Genomic DNA, 24,272 nt, shown 5'->3' with positions numbered 1-24,272 from the left:
TTGCTGCTGTGCAGCTAACCAGTTGCTATTATAAACATTAGCAAAAGGGACAAAACAAATGACCTGTTGATTCTGTGAAACAGAAAAAATGAGTTAATGTTGCCCAAAAACAGGGCAGCCTCCTCATCCCTTTTCATGTTTTTCACCTCTCCATGAAGCTGAGTTTTCTCGTTCCACCTTAAATGGTCTAGCAGTTACATTCTAGTGCCTCGGTTTCTTGTTCTAATTTTCCCATTCCACCTTAAATGGTGCAGCAGTTACATCCAGTCGCCAGAATGGAACTGCTGCATGATTTAAGGTGGAACTGGAAAATGCGAGCAGAAAGCTGACTTCCTCGCTATGGGAGGCAAATCCAGCCAAAAAAGAAATTAAAATTAAAACCATTAAAAATGAAAATGCAAACTTCTTTTTGCCATTTCTTTTTCCAAACATCTGCGCAAATATCCTGCCACAATTGAAAATGAAATGAAATGTCTACATTTGCAATTTCATTTTTCACATGAGCGCGAGCCATTTGTGACAAAAATAAAAATAAATGTAAAACAGCTGTTTGTCATTTCATTTTAGTCGTTATTCAGGATTTTCATGGCCGAATCTAAAATGAAAAAGCTAATAGAGAAAAGAAAATCCAAGCCTTACTTTGGCTTTTCTTCATGAAGTGCAGAATACGAGTCAAAACTGAAATCAGAATGCAGTGTTTATGTTCTTATTTCTTTTTCACAGCAATCGGCTGCAGATCTGACAGAATGAAAATGAAAATGCAAAACTGACAAATCAACAGCAAAACGAACATCAGCGCCACCTGCTGGACATTTACTTTACATTTTCGACTTTTCGATTTCGTTTTCAAACTGACCAACATGCAAATATATGTTAAGTAGCACTAGGCGGGGCTACGAGGTACATTTTAGGACATCCTCAGACCTCCGAGTCAGAACGGCATCATTCCTCAAGCTAAACGACTTTGAGTCTCGAGAAAAACCATCGTGATGACTCAGATCTGGTGAAACTGAACGTCAGAACAAACACCTACTAGCTAAGCTAACTAACATTAGCTTCACCCACCTGCGAGTTAGGAACGCAGCCTGTCAGGTCGCCTTAGACAAGCGAACTGCCAAAATGGCGGACAGAGAGAGAGAGAGAGAGAGAGGAGAGAGGGAGAGAGAGAGAGAGAGAGAGAGAGGGAGAGAGAGAGAGAGAGAGAGAGAGAGAGAGAGGGAGAGAGACATGGTGGACAGAGAGAGAGAGAGAGACATGGTGGACAGAGAGAGAAAGAGAGAGAGAGAGAGAGACATGGTGGACAGAGAGAGAGAGAGAGAGAGAGACATGGTGGACAGAGAGAGAGAGAGAAAGAGAGAGAGAGAGAGAGACATGGTGGACAGAGAGAGAGAGAGAGAGAGAGAGACATGGTGGACAGAGAGAGAGAGAGAAAGAGAGAGAGAGAGAGAGACATGGTGGACAGAGAGAGGAGAGAGAGAGAGAGAGAGAGAGACATGGTGGACAGAGAGAGAGAGAGAGAGAGAGACATGGTGGACAGAGAGAGAGAGAGAGAGAGAGAGAGAGAGAGAGAGACATGGTGGACAGAGAGAGGGAGAGAGAGAGAGAGAGAGAGACATGGTGGACAGAGAGAGAGAGAGAAAGAGAGAGAGAGAGAGAGACATGGTGGACAGAGAGAGGGAGAGAGAGAGAGAGAGAGAGAGAGACATGGTGGACAGTGAGGAGATTCACTGAATTTGAGAAAAACGTATTGGACTCAAATCGCTTACTGCACCTTTAACACCCCTCATTTCAGAAGAAGCGCTGGAGGAGGGGCTCCAAAGCTGTGCTGTACAACCTGTAACGCCCCTCGCCTCCAGTTCACCATTGACCTGTGTTGTGAGCAGTGGGGTGGGGGGGCTACAGCAGGGGGCTGCTTTCCTTCCGTGCTGTGAGTGGAGAGTAATGGGTAAAGGCTGTATGTGGTGTTGTGTGTGTTGCAGGACGCTGAGGGGGAGGACGGTGGTTTAGTGATGGGAGACGACACCTGCACTGACCGACTGACCGGCTCCACAGCCAGACTCTGCAAGACTGAGTCACAGAACCAAGCGTCTCCCAGGTACCTCACACCACAGCTCCAATACAGCACCAAAAAGGGTTCTGCTGTTGTGTGTGTGTGTGAGTGTGTGTGTGTGTGTGTGTGTGTGTGTGTGTGTGCGCTGCGGTGTTAATGAATGAGTTTCTGTCCTGCAGTAAAGCAGAGAGCCGGCTGGCCAGGAGGGGGCGGAGTCTGAAGGATCGGCAGAACTCCCGAAATCAGACTGACCGAACGATCAGTGTGGAGAGCGAAAACTCACCGGACTCACGCCAACCAGCACAGGCACTAACACACACACTCACACACTCACACACACACACACACTCACACTCACACACACACTCACACTCACACACACACACACACACACACACAGTATGAACAGGAGCAGATTCAGTTCAGTTATGATTGTTTAGGAAACGATTCAATGAATCATGAAATCTCGTTCACTTTTCAAATGATTTTTAAAGGGGTCAGTCTTGCGTTTCCAGTTTCTCTCTTTCCTTCAATGTTTTGTATCTTTTTGTTGATATAAACGTTCTGCAGTCCCAAAGCTCAGCGTTCCCTCCAGAGGGGGAAACTCTCTCCCACAGAACCCACTTTTCTCAGCTGGTTGGAATTCCAGCCCTTTTCCTTTGTTACAGGATGACATCATCTCGTAACACAGTCCTTACTGCCCGCCTGCCAGCGAGCTCGGCCCCCTCACACAGAGAGCTACAGAGTAAAAGCTTCCCGCTCTGAAACGTCCAGCTCCGGTCCAGCTCACGAAGGTGGATCAGCTCTACCAGCTTGTTCTACTGGACTTTCAGGATCAACTTTGAATCAAACTGATACAGCAGAACCGAAACCACTGTAGGAACAGCCACAGCGGGCTGAAGGGGCGTGTAGGGGCGGAACTTGTAGCAAGATGACTAATAAGAACAGAGTGGGTGAGCTGACCAATCAGAGCACACTGGGCTCATCGGGAGGCGGGGCTTAAAGACACAGGAGCTCTAACAGAGCGTTTCAGACAGAGGGTGAATAGAGATGAACAGGATGAGGACAATAATGTGTTTCTGGAACATTGAAGCTGTAAATCTGTTACAGTAGAGCAAAAATCAAATTTGGAACATGGAAAATTAGCATAATACGTCCCCTTTAAAAATCTATTAGTTATTTTTATTTTTAAAAGTACAATATAATTATGCAAATCATATTTGAAGAATAATAATACTAATATAATAATTCAAATAAAAATGTTTGAATTGATATTTAGAACAATATTATTGAAATAAATAATAGTGGTAGGAGGGCTGAGAGGTTGTGGGTTTAAATCCCCGGACTGACTCACTGAGTGTTCCTGGTCATGTCCTTGGGCGAGGCACTTAGCCCCTCACTGCCCCAGGGGGCGCTGCTCACTGGCTGGACTGAGTTAGACAGCAACGTGACACATTAAGCACATAACATAATAATCATTATAACTCATTATAAATCCTCGATCTTCTGCAGGTGCCCAGGAAGTCGGTGTATGATCAGCTGAATCAGATCCTGATCTCTGACGAGAGACTTCCAGAGACCATCATCCTCATCAACACTGTGGACTGGCAGGGACAGGTGAGAGAGAGAGAGAGAGAGAGAGTATATATTTATAGAGGCAGTATATATAGAGAGTACACAGTATACATACAGACAGAACTGTACAGAGAGGGGAAAAACTCTCTTAACTTGTCATGTAGGTTTAAGGAGAATTTATATGCGTATATCAAGGAAGTTTGGAATATTTCTATTGGTCCTTTAATTCATGAAATTTTAAAATATGGAAATTCTGTAAGGGGCAGCACATTGTATTTAAGTGAAGAATATTGAAAGTTCTTAAAAGTGTGTGATTATTTATTTTGTAGTACTGCAAAAGCATTCATCTTTAAAAACATCCTCCTGTTATAATATAGTTCAGCCACTAGAGGGCAGTGTTAGACCAGCCTTGCACTATGTGAATAAAGCCTGATTTTAAGACTGATTGGACTAAACGTCTCGATCGGGCAGCTTCATTGTTTGCTGTGCAGTGATGGCTGATTAACGGCCCAGACGAGCTCCAGATGAGCAGCTGGACAATCAGATGGATTTCTGTGTCGGGTGTCTTGCGGTTTGAGCAAGACCGTATAGACGCCGCACGGTGCTGCTGTCTCACCACATACATCATCTTATTTTCCTGGTTTTAGTTTAGCAAGGCAAGTTTATTTATACAGCACCTTTCAAACACTGCTGTCACTCAAAGTGCTTTACAGGTGAGAAAATTCAGAGTCAGAGTTGGTTAAAAAACATAAAGTGAACACAAATAGAAAATCATAATTAAAAACAACATTAAAAACATAATTAAAACATGATTAAAACAATAAATTTGAAAGAGAAAATCATTCAATTAAAAATCAAATTAGAAATTAAATTAGGATAGTTAAATAATCTAATTAAAAACTAAAGTTATCAGAGCTGCTGTAGACATTAACACACTATGTCTCTCTCTCTCTCTCTCTCTCTCTCTCTCTCTCTCTCTCTCTCTCAGTATGTAGCAGAGGTTCTCCGTAAACAGGCCCAGCCTATCGTGTCCACCTGCTCTTCTGCAGATGTTCAAGCTGCATTCAACACCATCGTAACTCGCATCCAGAGATTGTGAGCTTCACACACACACACACACACACACACACACACACACACACACACACACTCACACACACACACATTGACCTTCATTAGAACTTTATTAGAAACACCCACCTTGTGCTTCCACTAACTGGCCACTTCATTAGAAACTCCCACATTGCGTTTCCACTAACTGGCCACTTTATTAGAAACACCCACCTTGCACTTCCACTTGCTGGCCACTTTATTAGAAACACCTACCTTGTGCTTCCACTAACTGGCCACTTTATTAGAAACACCCACCTTGTGTTTCCACTAACTGGCCACTTTATTAGAAACACCTACCTTGTACCTCCACTCACTGGTCGCTTTATTAGAAACACCCACTTTGTTCCTCCTTTGGTCAGAAACTGATCACTGGTGAAGGACTGAATGATCTCTAACATCAGCAAGATGGAACAACAACGGAGGTGTTTCTGATAAAGTGGCCGTTTAAATCATTTTGAGATGTTCTATATCCTGAGAAGTCATTCAGATATTGATGTATTTCTAAGAATCGTGATAAAAAAATACAGTAATTTCACTGATTATATGACCTCTGTTGCCCTAACTCCACCCCCTTATGAATATGCGGATGTCACCATAGCTGTAACTGCAATGCTCAGACTCCACCCACCGTTAAGGTCGCCGTGGCGGGAGATCAAAGCTACCTCAGCACCATCCTGCGATTCTTCGTGGAGCAGCTGGCCAACAAAACGCCCGACTGGCTGAGTTACATCCGCTTCCTCATCATACCGATCGGTAAGCCCATCACCACGACACCTGGGGGTCCGTTAGGGCTGTAACGATTCACATAATATATCGATCAGTATGATACGATACAGTCACGCCTCTGTATAATAGATAATACAGTGCAAACTGTGCTTTATGTTGACATGTTAATGTTTAGGTTAATACATCGATGCACACTGCATTATTATATTAACATAATATGAATTCATTTTCATTTCAGACTGACATTAATTAACATTCTGAAAATACAATATTAGCGACTTTAGGACTGAACAGTATCTGGTTTATTAGCAGCACAGAGCTAACCGGCTGTAAAGCACTGGATCGCTACACCGCTAGTTTTTACTCTTACTTTTAGGAAGGATCGACCTGTCCCATCTCTCCTCTCACCCCGAATGTAGTCGACCAGTTTTATACTGGAGCTACGAGGCTAATGCAGCTAACAAGTAATGGAAGCTTATAGTGACTGATTAGCATGGCGCTAACTGCAGGCCTAAATCATCACACTCTCCTCAGACTGAGTGACGCTGTTCAGTATCTCCAATATTATTGAGTTATTTACAAAAACCTGAGCTACATTAGCCTCGTAGCTCCAGTGCTAAAGCTGAAGAAGGAACCCTCAGACACCAAACGCGTCTCGGCCGGTTTGACTCTTTCATGTTGAGCTCACTGATTGTCTCATTAATCTCATGTTTACAGACGTTCTGATCTGTTTGTGGTTAAAGGTTCTCACCCTCTGGCGAAGTGCGTGTCGGCGTTCGACAGCAGGTTCAGCGGTCTGTTTATGGACACGGCGTGGAGGGAGCTGTTCTGCAGGACGGAGCCGCCGGCTGCAGGTAAACACGCTGCTGCAGAGTTAATAACCCTCTCCGGTTTGGTTTTAGGAGCTTCAGTGAATGAGTGACCGCTCACTGAGAGCTTTATTAGGAACAATCACCTCCCTGTGTCTACACTCACTGTCCACTGTATCAGCTCCACTGACCGTATAGTCTCACTCTGTAGTTCTACAGTTACAGACTGTAGTCCATCTGTTTCTCTGGATACTTTGTTACCCTGTTCTTCAGTGGTCAGGACCCCCATGGACCCCCACAGAGCAGGTACTATTTGGGTGGTGGGTCATTCTCAGCACTGCAGTAACACTGACATGGTGGTGGTGTGTTAGTGTGTGTTGCGCTGGTCTGAGTGGACACAGTGTTTAAAAACTCCAGCAGCTCTGCTGTGTCTGATCCACTCAGACCAGCACAGATTTTCCACTATTTTCCATCATCAACATTCCATATAAACTCAGAAGACTCGTGTAGGTTCACTGGTGGTTCTGGATAGTAAATAAAATGTCTATATCTGTGTTGTAGTCATGGTGACCCCTGGTTCCTATCACCACCACTGTAAAGGCATCTGAACCATTTCACACCAAACCACTCTGAATCTCTCTGATTACATCTCACACACTGAATTATGGGGGAATTTTGAGAGAATGGTGGAACTCCCCTTTAAGGTGGAACAGAGAATTTGAATAAGAAGCTGATTTCAGCCCTGCAGCTCCTGCGCTGACAGATGCTGGATGGACAAAGTTCCACTTCAGTAATTCAGTCTGTAAGTAGCTTTTAAGCTGTGTTGACTCTGATCGGCTGTTTGTTTGTTTGTTTGTTTACAGACAGTGTTGATGTAGCAGGGCGGATCCTTCAGTACCTCGCTGGGGCCAACGTCTCCCACCAGTTCCCCATCTCTGAGGCAATGCTGACCTACAAACACAAAAGGTGCGTGTAGTGCGAGTCAGGACTGTGTGACATTGAGGTTTGGCTTTGTCGTGTCCTGTTGGGGGCGCTGGACTCTCTTTAAGAGCTCAAAAACACGGTTTAATCAGCTCAATGCGTAATGACTTTCACTTATTTTCTGGGAACTGCTAATAAATTTTGTCTTAATGCCACTTTTCAGACAGCTTATAATTAAAATACGTAATATAATCAGATAAATACTGCGGCAAACAAAATAAATATATATTTGTAGTTGAGCTGATCTGGTATTTTGGCTGACTGATGATATCGGGTGATTTTGGTGACCTGCAGTTTCAGGAAAAAGCTGACAAAAATACAAAAACATGCAAAACGCATCCAAAACTCGCCTTTAGTATGTAAACACAGAAAAACAAACGCTTTTTTCATGAAGGGAAATGAAAACTAAGAAAAATAAGAGGTAATAACCAAACAACAAGTTATTCAGGGTGGCCTGTGTTTTTTTCAGTTTAAGTGTGATAACCAAAAACAAAAGGTCAAATCAGTCAGTGAGCACTGTTTAACTAGCTTAACTACTTAGTATAAATTTAAAATATAAATGTAAAATAATATGTTAATATTATTGCTTATCAGAATTTTTATCCCATTTAAAATCAGCATCACACAGAAAATTCTCAGATTTTCCCTAGTTTGTGTATATGTATGTGTGTATATATATATATATATATATATATATACCGATCAGGCATAACATTATGACCACCTCCTTGTTTCTGTGCTCACTGTCCATTTTATCAGCTCCACTTACTATATAGGTGCACTTTGTAGTTCTACAGTTACAGACTGTAGTCCATCTGTTTCTCTGATACTTTGTTAGCCCCCTTTTACCCTGTTCTTCAGTGGTCAGGACCCCCATGGACCCTCACAGAGCAGGTACTATTTGGGTGGTGGATCATTCTCAGCACTATAGTATTATATTCTGTACTGACTCGTCAATTAAATATTTAGCATCTTCATTTTCATTTATATTCTGTGTAACTCTAAAGTTTTATCAGCATTTATTAAAAACATCCATGATGAGTCTTGTGTTCTACAAACAAAGGGGGGGGCAGTGTTAGTTCACCAGAACAAACCCAGGTTTGGTTACCGGAGGGTAACATTACTCCACAGAGCAGGTTTAGACAGTGATTTAACTTCATCACGTATTAGATGTGGAAGTTACACATGAAACAGAGAAACACTGAAGATCACAGTGACCACAAGAACTCATTTTACTGTCCAGTCCAGCTGCCTCTAAGTTAAGCAGATAATCACTTGTTTCCTCCCAGTCGTGTTGCAGGATGTTTTACCACTCAGTCTGACTGTGGGGGTGAATTCCGACGGGATCATGATGTCAATATTGACCCCCTATAAAACAAAAACACAGTGTAATGTGGCTTTAAATGGGAAATGGAACAGACGCAGCATTTGTTTATATTAACGTGTACTAAATGTGTAATGTGTACTGAAGCACATCCATTTCAGTACTGGGTTGCCATGAGCACAAATTATTAGTAATATTTTGTATTTTCATTCTTATTATTGCTGTTATGGGTGATACTGATAATAGTTTTGGTTTATATGCATTTTTTGCACTCAAATCTAATAACTGATAACAAAACGGTGGGTGAAATCTGCGTGGGCTCGTTTTATGATCAGATTCGACTGCACACAACTTTGATAAATGGCTGTTGAAAATGTGTTTCCATGGAAACAAACCATTTAGCCTCCAGGTTAGCTTTCAAAGAGGACATTGTTGGAAAATTTTCATAAATTATTCAAAAGATATTCATTGAAAGTTATTCATGCCGTATGCGATCACTTTTATCCCAGTAAATAATGTTCTAGAGGCTGTTCTGCGAAGGTGATCGTGGTGTAGAACCAACTTATTCAGGCCTAAAAGCTCTACAGCTGTTAAATGTCTGATAACCAGAGAATAATCAGGTCCAGGGCTCTCTCTGTCGCTGCTTCTCCCTCTTTTCAGTTTTTGTTGCTGTTCTTTAGTGTTTTGTTGCTGAGTTGACTGAAGCTCTGACTCTTTATTTTGTTTCTTTATGTTCGCATCCCAGGAAGAGGAGTTTATATTTTGATTTTTACATCAGGTACACGGCTCTGACTTCCGTTTGTTCATTTCTCTTTGAGTTCACTTCATGTATCAACCACTTCTCTCTCTCTCTCTCTCTCTCTCTCTCTCTCTCTCAGTCCACTGTGGCTCCACCTTTCCAACACATGTTGATCAGATGTGCCGATGCTGTGATGCAGGGTTTAATTAATAATGATTGTGGAAATCAGACATTCTGTTAATATCCATGTTGCTGTTTTAGGTGTTTCATCATTAAAACGATGTTGCTCAGGTCAGCATTAGCAACATTGAACCGTGGCTACTGTGGTACACTAGGTGGCGCTGTATGTGTATGTAAGATGTGCATGTAGGCTATATTTTAAATGTATAAATATGTAAATATAGAAGTTATGTCAGTATTAGTAACATGCACAGGTACTAGGGCTTTACGATAAATCGTATATTTTATCGTTATCACAATATGAGCCTCTGTTATGCTGGCGGGTGAAGGTTCCACCTGTTGGGTCCTTCGTTGCCATCGGTCTTCAGGTGCAGCCCCTGGATTGGAACACTGTCAGAGGCTGATGTCCGACCAGTTAGCATCAGTTTGACTGATAGCAGTCAGCGCCATCTGGTGGTTTGGAGGATCATCTTCTCCATCGTGTTGTTGTGTTTTTCCTTCAGCTCTCAGCTTCATCCACTCAGACACGTTCATCTCTGTGATGGACATTAAAGCGTACAGTGTGTTTATGTCCTGAAACTGACTCTGATATTCTAACATTACACCTTCCTCTCCCCCCTCTCTCTCTCTCTCTCTCTCTCTCTGTCTCTCTCTCTCTCTCTCTCTCTCTCTCTCGTCTCTCTCTCTCTCTCTCTCTCCTCTCTCTCCTCTCTCTTTTCGTCCTCTCTCTCTGTCTCTCTCTCTCTCCTCTCTCTCTCCGCTCTCTCTCTCTCTCTCGTCTCTCTCTCTCTCTCTCTCTCTCTCTCTCTCTCTCTGTGTCTCCTCTCTCTCTCTCTCGTCTCTCTCTCTCTCCCCTCCCTCTCTCTCTCTCTCTCTCCTCTCTCTCTCTCCTCTCTCTCTCTCTCTCTCTCTCTCTCTCTCCAGCCCTGATGAAGACTCCTGTCAGAAGTTTGTGCCGTTTATTGGGGTAGGGCTTTGCTTTGCTCCTCTGTGTTAAAGTGATCGTTTCACCCCTAAATTCACCCCTTTAACCCAAATGTAGTCGATCAGCCGAGACGCGTTCGTGTCTGGAGTCTTGTCTTTAGTTTTAGCTACGAGGCTAATGTAGCTAACAAGCAATGGAAGCTTATACCCACCAATTAGCATAAAGCTGTGTGGAGCTGTTCAGTCGACTTTAATAAGCTGGATTACGACTCTGACTGTGATCTATAAACATGGACTAAAGTGTGTTAAACAGTGTTAGTTATTCTGAAACCTGAATATTTTCTGTTCTTTTGTGCTTCTTTATAGACAAACATTAATAAAGCAAACTTCAGACACAGGAACACGTCTGGGCTCATTGGCTAGATTTGGGGTAATGAGGCTGTTGGGTAGATTTAACTTCTTACCAAACTCCCGCTTTAATTTCTGATGTACAGTTTCTGATGTAAAAGCATTTAGAAATGAAAACACTGTTTTCTCAGGTTGTAAAGGTGGGAATAGTGGAACACAGTCTGTCAACATCAGGTGAGATTTCACAATTAAATAATAAATTTAAATATGATTAAAGTCCATAAACCAAAGATGCAGGTTATTTAGTTCATATTCATATTTATTTCATTTTTATATTCACATCAGAGATACGCAGCTGTGAGAAACGATTTTAATGCATTTTCGTTGGCTTTTTCTTAATTTACTTTGATGAATATTTACTGTTTTTTCCACTAACTTATTATTATTATTATTATTATTATTATTAATAAGTACCTTGTCTTCTTCTGTTCCCGTTCTCACAGTGGACTCTGATGATGCTATGGGCGGCGGCATTGGCATCCTGACCACACCCCCATCCCAGCCAGCCACACCCCATGGGAGGGAAATCTGTGTGACTCCACCCCCTTCCCCCTCCACCTGTACAGCCATGTCTGGAGTCGGGTAGGAAAAGTCCACCAGATTTCACTACAGTTAAACGCTAACAGCTTAATTAATATTCACCCTCATTCATTTACATGTACACAGTTAGCATCACACAGATCAGTGACTATATACAAAGCAAGTGACCAGCTGGACGTGACCTGACCGGCGTGTTCCTCAGGTCTCCGGGTGCAGGTGGGGAGCTGATGGGTCTGCAGGTGGATTACTGGACGATGCAGGGCGGAGAGAAGAAGCGCGATGGAGAGAAAAGGGAGGCGGGGCTGAAGAACACGCTGAAGAGTAACTTCCGCTTTCTGCAGGTCAGCCGTCTGCCCTGCAGGGGGGAGCTCACCCCCCCGCCCAGCATGGCCATGACTGTCATCACCAAGGAGAAGAACAAGAAAGGTCAGGCTGTGATTCGCTGTTGGTTATGAAGGTGGAATAAAAGCGCATTAGATGGGTTTTGTTGTCAGATGGTCTCGTTAAAGCAGAGCTGTGTGTCCCCTGCAGTGATCTTCCTCAGTAAGAAGATGAAGGAGAAGGAGCTGGACTCCAAGAGTCAGGTGATCGACGGCATCAGCCGATTAATCTGCACCGCCAAACACCAGCACACCATGCTCCGAGGTAATCAATCAATCAGACAACCAATCAACCAATAAACCAGTCCAAACTAGAGCATCAGAAAACCATGCTCCGAGCTAATCAATCAACCAACCAATCAACTAATACACCAATCCAAACTACAGCATCAGAACATCATGCTCTGAGCTAATCAATCAACCAGTCAACCAATCAACCAATCCAAACTACAGCATCAGAAAACCATGCTCCGAGCTAATCAATCAATCAACCAATCAACCAATAAACCAATCCAAACTAGAGCATCAGAAAACCATGCTCCGAGCTAATCAATCAATCAACCAATCAACCAATAAACCAATCCAAACTAGAGCATCAGAAAACCATGCTCCGAGCTAATCAATCAATCAACCAATCAACCAATAAACCAATCCAAACTAGAGCATCAGAACACCATGCTCCGAGGTAATCAATAAATCAATCAATTAATCAATCAATCAGTCAGTCACTCAAATTTGCACACAGTGTTTCAAAATTCAAAATCCCCCCATAACTCAGTGTGTGAGGTGTAATCAGAGAGATTCAGAGTGGTTTGGTGTGAAATGGTTCAGATGTCTTTACAGTGGTGCTGATAGGAACCAGGGGTCGCCATGACTACAACACAGATATAGACATTTTATTTACTATCCAGAACCACCAGTGAACCTACACGAGTCTTCTGAGTTTATATGGAATGTTGATGATGGAAAATAGTGGAAAATCTGAAATAATAAGTTTTCTTTGGGGACTATTTTGCCTCACAACACCCTGCATATTATGTATCCCTCCACCATGAATGGAGTTTAAGTTCTCTAAACTATCATAAAACAGTGTCTCAGTCATCAGGCAGTGAATTCATAACCATTTCATGTAGGAACTTTCTGTGAGGAGCTTTTAGAGGTGGACGTCTGGTTCCTATCACCACCACTGTGAACAGTTCTGACTCAGTGCGTTGACTTTTATTTTGAAATGCTTTTTCTGTTTGTGTTGTAGTCTCTATAGATGGTGTGGAGTGGAACGATGTGAAGTTTTTCCAGCTGGCCGCTCAGTGGCCCACCCACGTCAAGCACTTTCCTGTGGGCATCTTCGGCTACAGCAAGCACATCTGAACTCACCTGAGCTCACCTGGGGTCACATGAGGTTACCTGAACTCACCTGAGGTTACGTGAACTCACCTCAGCTCACCTGGGGTCACATGAGGTTACCTGAACTCACCTGAGGTCTCCTGAGTTTACATGAACTCACCTGAGGTCACCTGAACTCACTTGAGCACATGTGAACTCACTTGAACTCATTTGAGCTCACTTGAACTCACCTGAGGTCGCCCGAGCCCATGTGAACTCACCTGAACTCAGCTGAACTCAGCCGTGGCGACAGGTAGAGCTAAAGGAGTACCAGCCAGTCTGACGCAGCAGTACTGTTTCCTGTGGAAACTCTACTGTCTCACTTTCAGTGTTTTCACATTTATATTTGTGTTTTTTGTCGTTGTTTTTTTACATTATATAAACAGTTAATATTTTATATTTTAATATACAGAAAAACTCGCTGCCACTTCTAAAAGAAATCCGTATTTTTGATTCTCGACAAGTCGCCACCTGAGGCAGCTGTTGATGCACTTTGTGTGTTTGTTTATTTGTTTACTTTGTTTACTTGCTTCCTGTGAAACCCTGTGTGGGATGTTTTTGCACAAACAGAAGTGTGCAGGTGTGTCGCTGAGGGCAGGTGTGGCTGTGAGAGTCTGGACCTCTTTAACCTGAATCTGCGCTGGTTTATCATTTTTCAGAAACTTGTTTTTTACTGTAACAGAACAATATTAACACATTGACCTGCCTCTCACTGTCAAAGCACAGCCGTAGCAAAAAACACTAAGACTGGTCCAGAATGCAGAGAGTAGCACCGAACACAGTTACAGTACAGTCACTACACTCGTCTCCACTGAGAACCCTGTTCTGTATTTAATACCATCATTATCATAATAATAAAGGATATTAAATGAAATGAACATGATTTGAAGCAGCAGCAGGAAAATGTCTAAATACACTGCAGATAATTAAATCTTGGGAAGTGAAATGATCTTAAATCTATGCAAAAAGATGGTTCTTCAAGGGTTCTTTAGTAAAAAAGAAAAAGTGGTTCTGTGTGAGCCGTGAACACGGCGTTTAATATGTTTTAAAGTTCGCAGTTCCTTCACCAAATTATAGTTCCTTAACGAGCAGCTTGTTGCTACATCAGAGTATCGAGCTCCGCCCACTCGCTGCTCAGCCGGCAGTTCGTTCTCCAGCTCCTTACACTAAACTCCCAAACTGTCATCACCACTGAGCAGCTTTTCAGTTGGCAGCTGTGACAGAAGAACAGCTGAACAACCTGGAATCAGCCAGAAATTAACCCAACACCATTCGCCAAACGTGTAGTCTGATCTTCAGAGTCTGACCAAATCAGACTGAGCCATAAAACTGCCGCAATATCAAGTTCAGCTCAGTTTTGTCAGTTTTTGCCAGATCAGTATTAATGTTGTTTTGTTCCAGCCAGTCTGTAAAGCATCTTACAGCCCATTTAGTTTGGCGAATGGTGTTGGGTTCATTTCTGGCTGATTCCAGGTTGTTCAGCTGTTCTTCTGTCTCAGCTGCCGACTGAAAAGCTGCTCAGTGGTGATGACAGTTTGGGAATTTAGTGTCGTCTCATCTTCAGTGTCGTCTCATCTTTAGTGTCGTCTGACCAAATCGGCTGTCGGTCAAATGTGATCTTAAAAGTGTCCATTTTCTGTTTGTGGCAAAGTAAGAAGTAAAAACGTTCAAATGCCTTGAGCGTCTCCTACAGCGGTCAAAGTCGTTGCTTAGCAACAGCGTCTCAGCGGAGTGATACAGTGTTTGTGAAAAAAACGTGATGTTATGGTGAAATAACCGCATCGTTAGAACGCTGCTCAACCAATCAGCTCGCGTGGCCGGAACTGACTGTTGTATAGTATTAAATTACTTAATTAATTATGTAATTATGTGTCAACAGAAGACCAAATGATTTCAGTGTTTTAAGTGATTTCAAGTGTAGAATTATCTCACTTGGTTATATAAATTTCTCAGAATAAGTAAAATGATCTGCAGTATAGTGAGATCACCTAATAAAATCAAATGAGTTCAGAACATGAGAAATATTAGATATACTGACTAGAATCCTAGATGTTGAGCAGAATAAGTTAATTTCACTTTCCAAGATAATTTTGCAGTGTAAAAACAAAACAAAGAATGAATGAGAAAAAAATGAAGTAAAGAGAAAATTATAATAGTATAATCTGTTATATTATTATAATTTTGTCATTTAAAATGCTGTTTTTCCGCCTGCTCTGAATGAAGAGGGTATTAAAGTGAATCTATATGATGTTAAAGTCGTTCATCTTCCACTAATGAGAGAATTAACAGAGTTAAAGCTGCCATGGCGCCACCCAGTGTCCGAGTAAAGGACTGCAGGGCCTTCAGTTCTAGCTGTGTTTCCCTCGTTCTCTACGTTCTTCACCTCATTCTGCTAAAACAGTCTTTATTCCCTCGTTTTCTCTCGCGGCGCTGAAGGTCCTCACGTCCGTGTCTCTGAGCTCCGTCTCTCCTCCAGGAGCCCAGAGCAGACAGTCCTTCCCTCTGTGTGTGTTTGTTTTACTGCAGGCCGCTGTACGGGGCAGCTTTCTGACCTCTTTGTTATTTTTTGTTTACTTTCTTGTAAAATCTGGGAGGGTGGATGAGTTACAGCCTCCAGATCAGTCAGTGTTTCGCTTTAAACACCTGATCAGGTGAGCGGTGTGTGGATTATTTATAACGAAAGCACTTTCTAGAAGCAAAAAACTCCAGTTTTGGGAAAGAACAGGAATTTTTCTTTGGCTGCTCCGTTTGTGTAAAGAAGCACTGAAGCCCCGAAACTGCCAAATACAGTTTTACACACTGCACTGCATTCGCATATTCATGAGGGGGCGGGGTCAGGGTAACGACGTCCATGTAATTAGTGCAGTTGAGTGTAGACTCAGGCCAAAGGTGTGGAAGCAGGCAGAGATTTTTTATTAAATTGCCAAAACATTGTCTAAATAGATGCGTCCAGTAGATTTAAGATAAATCCACTCGCCGAGATATTTTTGCAGAGTGAAAGTAGAAAAAACAAAACAAAGAATAAACTGAGAAAAAAGGCCGAAATAAAATAGAGAAAATGTCATTTTTACAATGCTGGTTTTCCAGCTGCTCTGAATGAAAGGGATTTAAAGTAAAGCTGCACTGTGTCAGATTCTCTATGTTAGAACTGAACGTAGTGTCGTTACTGAGTGAGGAGAGTATAAACTAAATATACTAAAACATGCTGAGTGTGTTCTGCTGTGAGTCGCCTGTAAAGCCTGAAATAATCATTTAAAACTCAGAGGCGTCGAGTTTTTCACACCACGTCGTACGTCTTTACCTATTAACGTCTCACACAGACTCAAAAAGGAGGTCCGGCTCGATGTTTCGCCTCAGATGATCTCAAATCAACATCACACTGATGAAGATGTGATGATAATAGTAGATCATTCACTCTCATCCTCAGAGACGCTGCTTCACCCAGTTCAGAGTGAGCTCTCTGATTCTCTCTCAATCAGCAGATTCATCCACTTGTGGGGGTCCGAAGCACAACTGACGTTACAGAATGTTCTGAGTGCAGTTACACATTTCTGTTTATTTGCTGAGTTTAATACGTTGTTAATAACTGAGATATAAAATGTGCACATTTTAGATTTTATTTTTAATGATAAACAGAACAAATAAACAGTAATTTTGTGTATTAAAATGTGAAGCGTAACTGTCGTTTGGCTACAACCAACTTTCTCATTTAGACTGATAGTTAAATCTGCTTTAGTGGGTTCGTTCAGTTCAGTTTAGTGTGTTTTATAAAGTTAAAATACTTCTATCTGCATTGATTAAAGTGCCCCCCCCCCGCCCCCATGGGTACTCTGTGGGTAAATACCACATACAGTAAAGATTAAAATAATAGTTTTATGTGTATTTTCACAAAGTTGATGCTGTTTCCACTCGTTTAGCCTGTAGTTTATGTTTCCGTATCTTCTCCTCCTAAAAGCTCTCAGAGTGAAAAATCACCTCAGACAGAACTGAAACTCCGGTTTGTGTCGGTTTCATCATTTTAATCGTTTTCCGTTTGAAGTCTCTTCGTCAGCCGCGTGTTTATGTGCCTCCTGTAGCCTCATGTCTGAGTGTCGTACTGTAACTGTAATAATTAACCTCCTGTAGGAATAAACTGAGCCCGACCGATACTAAACACACCACACCCACTTTAAAGAGCTGAACGATCAGCCACGATTATTTAATATGGTCAGAAATTCTGGAATTTAGATAAACTGGATGATTCGACTGTCAGATATCAGGTTTTATTAGTTTTATACAGTTTTAATAGTCAAATTTCTTAAGATCAAACAGCTGAAACGTCTTAATATAAATTTCAACGCGCTGGGGGCGGAGCTTCACTAAATACTTCCTGGTTTTATTGGTTTCTGTTAATGAGCTCTTATTTTTATTATTTTTACATTTTCAGTTTTTTCTCATGTTGTTCTACCATAAATGGTATTTTAGTTTAAATGTAATTAGTTCCAGTAAAAATGTGAAATTTTACATTAAAGCTTGTAAAAGTAAACCTTTTGTGTTTTTAGATAAGTGAATTTCGCACACGTAACAGTTTTAATAGGAAATCAATTCAATACGTCAGAATTAGTTTTACTTGTGAAAACAAAATTAATACATGTTAAAATTTAATTCATACTTGTAAAATATTTTCCTCTTAATAAATTATTTTGGAAAAGCTGTAAATTCTTCCTGGTGAGAACTGAAATCTGTTACCCCCAAATATAATTCCTGCTGGTAAAAGTTGAATTTTGACATTTTTGCTCCTATTAATGATGTTTTCACTTCAGAGCGAATTTCTGATTCTAAACTGAAAATGTTCATCATAGTTCAGATTCTGCACTTCAGTTTTTGTTGCTGGTGTAAAAGGTGATGGTTTAGTCTCTATTAATAAGAGCAGAAACACCGAAATCATCTCAGCCGAGCTCCTCACAGCACATTTGTTACAGTATGAAACAGGACACTAATATTCACTGCTCTCAGTAAACATCGGCCGATGTTCTGGTCAGCGAGGTATCGGTCGGGCTCTAAAAGAACCCTTTAAGCTCCTTTAAGGGATTTTAACGTCTGAGTCTCACTTTGATCTGTTTAATATCGGGGAGATTTACAAACCGGCGTCTTTGCACAAAAACCTCATTTTAAAGTGTTTTTAAACAAACCACTAACGGCAAACCTGGTTTAACCTTCGCATGTTATGATGGACGTATATTTACATTCTGATTTTATATTGTTTTCTTTCCATGCTGTGTTTAATAAAATAATTTTGATTTTGTGTACGTCGATTTTCTTCTTCTTCAGTTTTCAGAAGATGTCCAGTAATAAAAATGATTATTTAAAAGAAAAAAAAATTCAATATATATTTTGTGCATCAACACAGGCGGATATAAAACACAGAGGTGTCTGATCTGTGTCAGTTATATGTTGTCATTTTTGGCCCAAATGTATAAAAATAAGCTAAAAAAAAGACAAACAGTAAATTAAACAAGCAGTTAAAATATCAGTATTAATATTATTACTAAAATTATAAAACAATCATAAAATCAAATACCATCATCAGAGTGTTTTAAAACCAGTCTGCTAGTAAGACTGCAGCACATTATTTTAAACAATATTGTCATTTATTTTATGATTTTTTAATATTTGCATACATTTGCACTGAAAACAATCCACAGACAAAGTCAACCAACAAGGTTGCAGAGAGGCTGAACAGAGAAACTCAAACGTCTGATCGTGACTCTGAACACAGTCCGTCTGTTTACTTATTACACTTCACACAGCAGCATCTCTCAGTTGGCCACGTCATTTAATCCCAACGTCAACACTGACCAGCAGGAAGAGACCCGAGATACGTTTCTGATGGACTCTAAAGCGACAGTTTGCTCAAAATATCTATAAAACGTTCAGGCTACTGTTTTTTCAGCTGTGTTAAAACACTGTAGTCCGTGTTTATAGATACAGTGAGTCATACAGAGTCAGAAACCACAGAATCAGGTCTATTAGAGACTCTGAGGTGATGATTTAGCCGTGTGTGCTAATTGGTGGATGTAAGACTCCATTGATTATCAGCTCCTCCAGTAAACAGTAAACGTGTTTGGCTTTGTATTTGAAACTGAGTGAAACTATCGCTTTTCTCAGTCCGGCTCTCTGAAAACTCCCCGCCGGGTGAAGCATCTCGCGGTCAGACGTGGTCATGCTTTGGCGGTCACAGAGGGCAGGTTGACGAAGCTCTTCATGGGGGGTAAAGGTCGGATTTTGCGCCCCGCCCAGCCGCCCTTCCTCTTCCACTGCCCGCTGGACGGCCTGATGCCCAGCCAGCGGTTCCGGCCGGCCTTCCCGATGATGCGCTTGTTGTGGTCGATGTTTGACACTTTCCCCACGGTGGCCATGCACGTCTCCAACACCTGCACACACGGCCAGCGTCAGAGCGCAGTAACAGGAACGGTCAGTCTGAGGGGAAGTGGAGAAGCAGCTCTTACCTGGACCTGATGTTTGGAGGGCAGCTGGACGATCGCCGTCCCGTTCACTTTGCGAAGCAGGATGCCGCACGTGCCTGGACAGGTCAATCAGAAACATTTATTAACAAGGCAGCTGAAGCGAAGGGAGATGAGAGTGTTAGTCCTGAAGGGAATGTGAAGTTACTGTAGCTTTCACAGTAAAACCCTGTGAGCCTGTAGGGATGGCTGTTTGTTTGAAACGGCACTGTGTTTACAGATGTTTGTTTACAGATGTGCTTTTAAACAACGGTGAGTGTTCAGACAGTGAACTGCGAGCGCGGTACCTGCGGCGCGGATGTACTGAGCCCCTTTTCCCGGGTGAAGCTCCAGGTTATTGATCAGAGTCCCCACAGGAAGTGCACCCAGAGGGTGGGCGTCGCCCTCATTAGCCAGCACTGCCATCCGTCCAATCTCGGAGGAGGTTTTGATCAGGTCTCCTGTCTGCATGTTCTCCGTGGCGATGATCCAGCGTTTACGGTTCCCCCCGGCAACCAGAGCGATATCTGCTGACCTGCGGAGAGCAGACAGTGATCAGCGCCACTCGGTTCCAGGCACTGCAGAACAGAGGATCTTTTTCACACTGAGTTTAAAGGAAAAGTTCAGCGAAAGTTTACACCCCTTTTGTGTCTGAAATATGAGTTTTACATTGGAGATACAATAATAATAATATTTTAATTAAAGTGCTAAACACACACAAGATAAAGATGTAATAAAAGAAAATCAAATTAAGCAAAACAACAAAGAATAAAGAGAAAAGATGAATAACACTGGCAGCATCAGAGTGTGTGAGCGGAGCGGAGCGCCGTGATTTTTCAGAAAGTCGGAGCGTCAGTGTTCTCTCTCTCTCCGAAGCCGCTTCAGTGTCGCCCCGCCCCGTGAGCCAGTCCTTTATTTCACACCGAGTCACAGGAGCGACTCTACAGCTCACACACGACGGCCGTTCATATACAGCGTCTGCGCTGGAGCTGATCAGCACAACTACAGACTGGAGATTCACACCATCACAACATCTACAGACACACAGTCAGACTCACATCGTCTGTATTGCTGTGAGGATGAAGAAGAAGGTGGCGTTAAAAGCTTGTATGTTTGTTTACCCTCAGCAGATTTCTAGATTGTGATTGGGCCGTCACTTCAAGAGCAGGTAAAGGAAAACCCAGAGTGGAGATGAAAGGCTTTGAGTGAGGAGCGGAATCACCTGTCACTCCGCTCACACACTCTGATATGCATTACACTTTGAAATGAAAGTTAAATTATAAAGACCCTGAAGAGATTTTCAGTGACACAAACTTCTATGACCTGTTTGGTATGTTAGCCTCGGCGCTCGAGAGCTAAAAAAAAAAAAAAAAACAGACAGGCTGAAGGTTCCTCACCTGCAGGGGTCGTATCGCACTTCCACCACCTTCTCTACGATCTGCTGACCCTCTTTACCCTGTTCATAACGCAGCCGCTGGAAGTCTATCATGCGATATCTCTGCTTGTGTCCACCTCCGATACCGTGTCTCCTGATCTTCCCTGCGTTTCAGACAGACAGACAGACTGGGTTAAACACATTACATTAACATAAGCATATTCTTCACACCATATATTAATACATCAGCAGGGGCAGAAAAAAAGCACCGATCTGAAGGTGGTGATTCAACTGTATTCTCTTCAGAATGTTTAACTCGACTATAATCAATTATAATATTAATATTTGATAAAGAATGAGCTCCGTTTTGGCCAAAAACAAAATTCTCAGGCTATTTAGAACAAGTGTGTCGTTTTTGTTGTTTATATTCTGAGTAAAACTGACTAGTGTTTTCCACGCAGTCGTAAAGGAGAATGAATGGATTTTTATGAAGGAATTTTGAAAAATTTGGTGGAATTTCCCTACCAGTTTTAACAGATTTCACACATTAACACAGTTTCTGGTTTTCTGGTGGGTCTAATGTACCGGTAAAGTCTCTCCCGCCGGTCTTCTTAACCCCAATAGGCCGGATGGTGTATTTGTCTGTCTGTTTCCAGAGAGTCCGGTTCTGGCCCAGAGCGGCTGTGGTCAGGAAGCCTCGGCGGAGCGGCAGTGAGGAATTCACAGGCCGTACAGACAGCAGAGCGGAGTTCAGGACAGAACTGCTGAAAACCTGCTAACCAAGTAATAACCAACCAAATAAACACAGTCGTTCAACAAAATCCAGACTAAGCAGAGAAAATAAACGTTTCTCTTTATGTCAGACACAGTTTATAGAACAACACCAGCATCGTTCACTCGTCCGTTCACTGATGCGCTGCTTCGTCCGTCTGTGACTTTCTCCGTCCAGTTAAGGTCACATAAAAGCTGGATTATGATGTTAGTTGTGTATGGGGGCGGAGCAGACTAAGAGTGCTGGACAGAAGGCTGTCAATCAGGCTGCTCATTAGCCACGCCTACTCAGTTCTCAGATAGGGCTGATCAGCAAATTTTAAGCTGTTTTATCATATTTATATATGTATTTATATATGAACTGCGCCATCTGCTGGTTGTGACTCGCCATTTACTTCTCCACAGGGGAAAATTCTGATAACAGATTAAAGCTGGAACTTTTTCTGAAACGGTCATTTTGCAACTGTACAAGCACAGAAGCCACAAAGACAATAAAAGAACAGAATATTTTGCTGAGCCATTGAACTGCGAAGATTAAAATTAAAAATAAAACTTGTAGCTGTGTTTGTTCAGCAGAGTTGATCACTGTAATGATCATCTTACTGGAAAAAAACAGTCCATCCTCTAGAACCCGTACAGAACACAGCAGCACGGATCCTCACAGCACCAACACAGAGAGCTCACATCACCCCGTTACACACTGCACTGACCGCCTGGATCTCTTAGAGTTTAAAGCTCTGCTGCTGGTTTTTAAAGCTCTAAATGACCTTAAAGCTCCTGACCGTCTGTTTATGATCTCAGATCTGCAGATTCTGACCTTCTGAACTCCTTCAGTAAAACACAGAAAACGTGGAGAGACTCTTTCAGTTATTCTGCTTCTAAACTGTGGAGCTCAGTTCAGCTTTTATTAGACAGTCGAGCTCAGAGCTCACTTTTAATAAACATCTGAAAACGCAGCTCTTTAACTCAGCGCTTCAGTAAAACTTTATCTCTTTGATCTGTGTTATTGATCTTAAATCAATAACAATATCCCACAGAACTGCTGCTGTCCAGATATTTGATGAGAAACTGTCCACTGATGAGGGGAATGTAAAATTTCTATAGTTATTTGTGCGCTTACTTATTCCCATGACTATTTCTCTGTTTATTGTGTTTACTCATGTCTGTTGTTGTATGTTATGCTGCTGTTAAAGTGACCTGGGGGTGCAAGTGTTTTTCATGTGGTTATAAATCCAGACTGACCGGCGTGGCGGTCCTGGTGCTGATGCTGCTCATGGTCAGTGCCCTCAGAGCACTGCAGAGTGAAGAGAGCGCCATCACACAGAAGAGGCTGCAGAATTAAAGCACAGATAAAATGAGGAGAGTAATTAGAGTCACAGTTCTTTGCGATACACAGTGTGTCACAATATTTATTTTTATGACGTCTTATGAGTGAGAAAAGACAGTGTAAGCCCACATCTATCAAAAACTATGAATTCAATTAGGTGTATTTAACATTTCACACACTAAACACAATTAAACAAGACTAATTAAGCTCTCTCTGTAATCCAACATGCGGTTAGGAAGTGTTTTAAATACTAACGATGTCCACGATTCACTCAGAAAGACATACAGTGATGTAATTCATAAGGATAAATATCGTCTCATTGCCCAGCTGTAATAATGATGATGTTTTATTATGATCCTGAGACCACTGACCGCACAAAACCGCAGATCAGCGACTAAAACCGCAGGTAGCTGAACATTAACGATTACTTTAAGAAGACTGTTTCACGCAAAGTGACAACAGAACGAAGCTTTCAGTCCAATTTTCCGTTCCACCTTAAATGGTGCAGCAGTTACGTTCAAATTCGAACATAAACTTTGACACAATCATAATAAAAAGAAGTAACACACATTAAATACTGTCTAAAAGATATAAATTGTGCTAATAACGCGGTGTTTCCGTTTAATTCTGTCTCATACTGAGCTGTTAAACCAGCCTGTTACCCCGTTAGCCTGTTAGCCCGTTAGCCTGTTAGCCCGTTAGCCTGTTAGCTGTCGGAGACTCTGTAAACAAAGTAAATAAAGTCTTATTTACTCTCTTCTCTCCGCGCTGTCCGCGTTTTCTGTCAGGTGCAGTAAAAGAGGCGGAACAGAGGGAAATAAACCCACCGAGTCTCCGCGCTTCAAACGCAAACCGGCTAAAAACACGCGCCGCACATTCCGCCCTTCAGCCGCAGCGTGAGCGGTCACACCGTGATGTCGTCACGACACGCGGAACTGCGGTGTGGTTTTATTTCACACCCGCATTCTGTCCTGCCGCGCTGTGATTGGCTGGCAGTTCAGAACAACTAATCCATTCACAGTTCTGGTTTATTTTCTGTTTACTGTATTTTATTTTACTGTATTTTCTGTATTAATTGTAGCTTATTGTATTTTACTGAATGTTCTGTTTTATTATATTTTGTTGCATTTTATTATTTTTATATTTTTATTTTTATATTTTCTGTATTTTATTTTATTCTACCAT

The 24,272-nt window shown here is 42.0% G+C and overlaps 2 protein-coding genes across 5 annotated transcripts in view; one reads left to right on the top strand and one right to left on the bottom strand.

Moving 5' to 3' along the window:
* Nucleotides 1-14,241, top strand: part of zmp:0000000755 (phosphofurin acidic cluster sorting protein 2) — a 54,844-nt gene extending 40,603 nt beyond the window's left edge. For both annotated transcript variants that reach the window (XM_036575273.1, XM_036575272.1), the window contains exons 12-24: nt 1,980-2,095; nt 2,230-2,356; nt 3,563-3,667; nt 4,614-4,720; nt 5,337-5,491; nt 6,208-6,318; nt 7,137-7,239; nt 10,422-10,464; nt 10,961-11,003; nt 11,273-11,411; nt 11,572-11,795; nt 11,901-12,014; nt 13,002-14,241. In XM_036575273.1, the coding sequence (XP_036431166.1) occupies nt 1,980-2,095; nt 2,230-2,356; nt 3,563-3,667; nt 4,614-4,720; nt 5,337-5,491; nt 6,208-6,318; nt 7,137-7,239; nt 10,422-10,464; nt 10,961-11,003; nt 11,273-11,411; nt 11,572-11,795; nt 11,901-12,014; nt 13,002-13,117 (1,503 nt within the window). In that variant the 3' untranslated portion in view covers nt 13,118-14,241. The remainder of the gene's footprint in view (nt 1-1,979; nt 2,096-2,229; nt 2,357-3,562; nt 3,668-4,613; nt 4,721-5,336; nt 5,492-6,207; nt 6,319-7,136; nt 7,240-10,421; nt 10,465-10,960; nt 11,004-11,272; nt 11,412-11,571; nt 11,796-11,900; nt 12,015-13,001) is intronic.
* A 4,499-nt stretch (nt 14,242-18,740) lies between these two features.
* mrpl2 (mitochondrial ribosomal protein L2) lies at nt 18,741-24,014 on the bottom strand. Of its 3 annotated transcripts, none has more exons than XM_036575269.1 (7): nt 23,915-24,014; nt 23,003-23,090; nt 21,575-21,764; nt 21,012-21,153; nt 19,923-20,149; nt 19,621-19,694; nt 18,741-19,545 (listed from the first exon to the last, which is right to left on the bottom strand). In XM_036575269.1, the coding sequence occupies exons 2-7, from the start codon at nt 23,075-23,077 to the stop codon at nt 19,333-19,335; spliced, it is 921 nt and encodes a 306-aa protein (XP_036431162.1). In that variant the 5' UTR covers nt 23,078-23,090; nt 23,915-24,014; the 3' UTR covers nt 18,741-19,332. The 3 variants fall into 3 exon arrangements, with proteins under 3 accessions (XP_036431162.1, XP_036431164.1, XP_036431163.1); XM_036575271.1 differs by having other exon boundaries at nt 21,575-21,761; XM_036575270.1 differs by having other exon boundaries at nt 21,575-21,761; nt 23,841-24,001.
* Nucleotides 24,015-24,272: the final 258 nt, after the last annotated feature.

This window comes from Colossoma macropomum, unplaced genomic scaffold (assembly GCF_904425465.1).
Source record: "Colossoma macropomum unplaced genomic scaffold, Colossoma_macropomum, whole genome shotgun sequence".
In the NCBI taxonomy this organism is placed as follows: domain Eukaryota; kingdom Metazoa; phylum Chordata; class Actinopteri; order Characiformes; family Serrasalmidae; genus Colossoma; species Colossoma macropomum.
The sequence above is the reverse complement of the archived record's forward strand: the minus strand, read 5'-3'. Positions and strand labels throughout refer to the sequence as shown.

What these genes read in the sequence shown, in the direction of transcription:
- mrpl2 (XM_036575269.1), bottom strand. Translation starts at nt 23,077, where the DNA reads ATGGCGCTCTCTTCACTCTGCAGTGCTCTGAGGGCACTGACCATGAGC. An exon ending in GCACCAGGACCGCCACGCCG is followed by an intron (nt 21,765 to 23,002) that starts GTCAGTCTGGAT and finishes TTACTTGGTTAG; the next exon opens with CAGGTTTTCAGCAGTTCTGT. An exon ending in GTGCGATACGACCCCTGCAG is followed by an intron (nt 20,150 to 21,011) that starts GTGAGGAACCTT and finishes TGCTCTCCGCAG; the next exon opens with GTCAGCAGATATCGCTCTGG.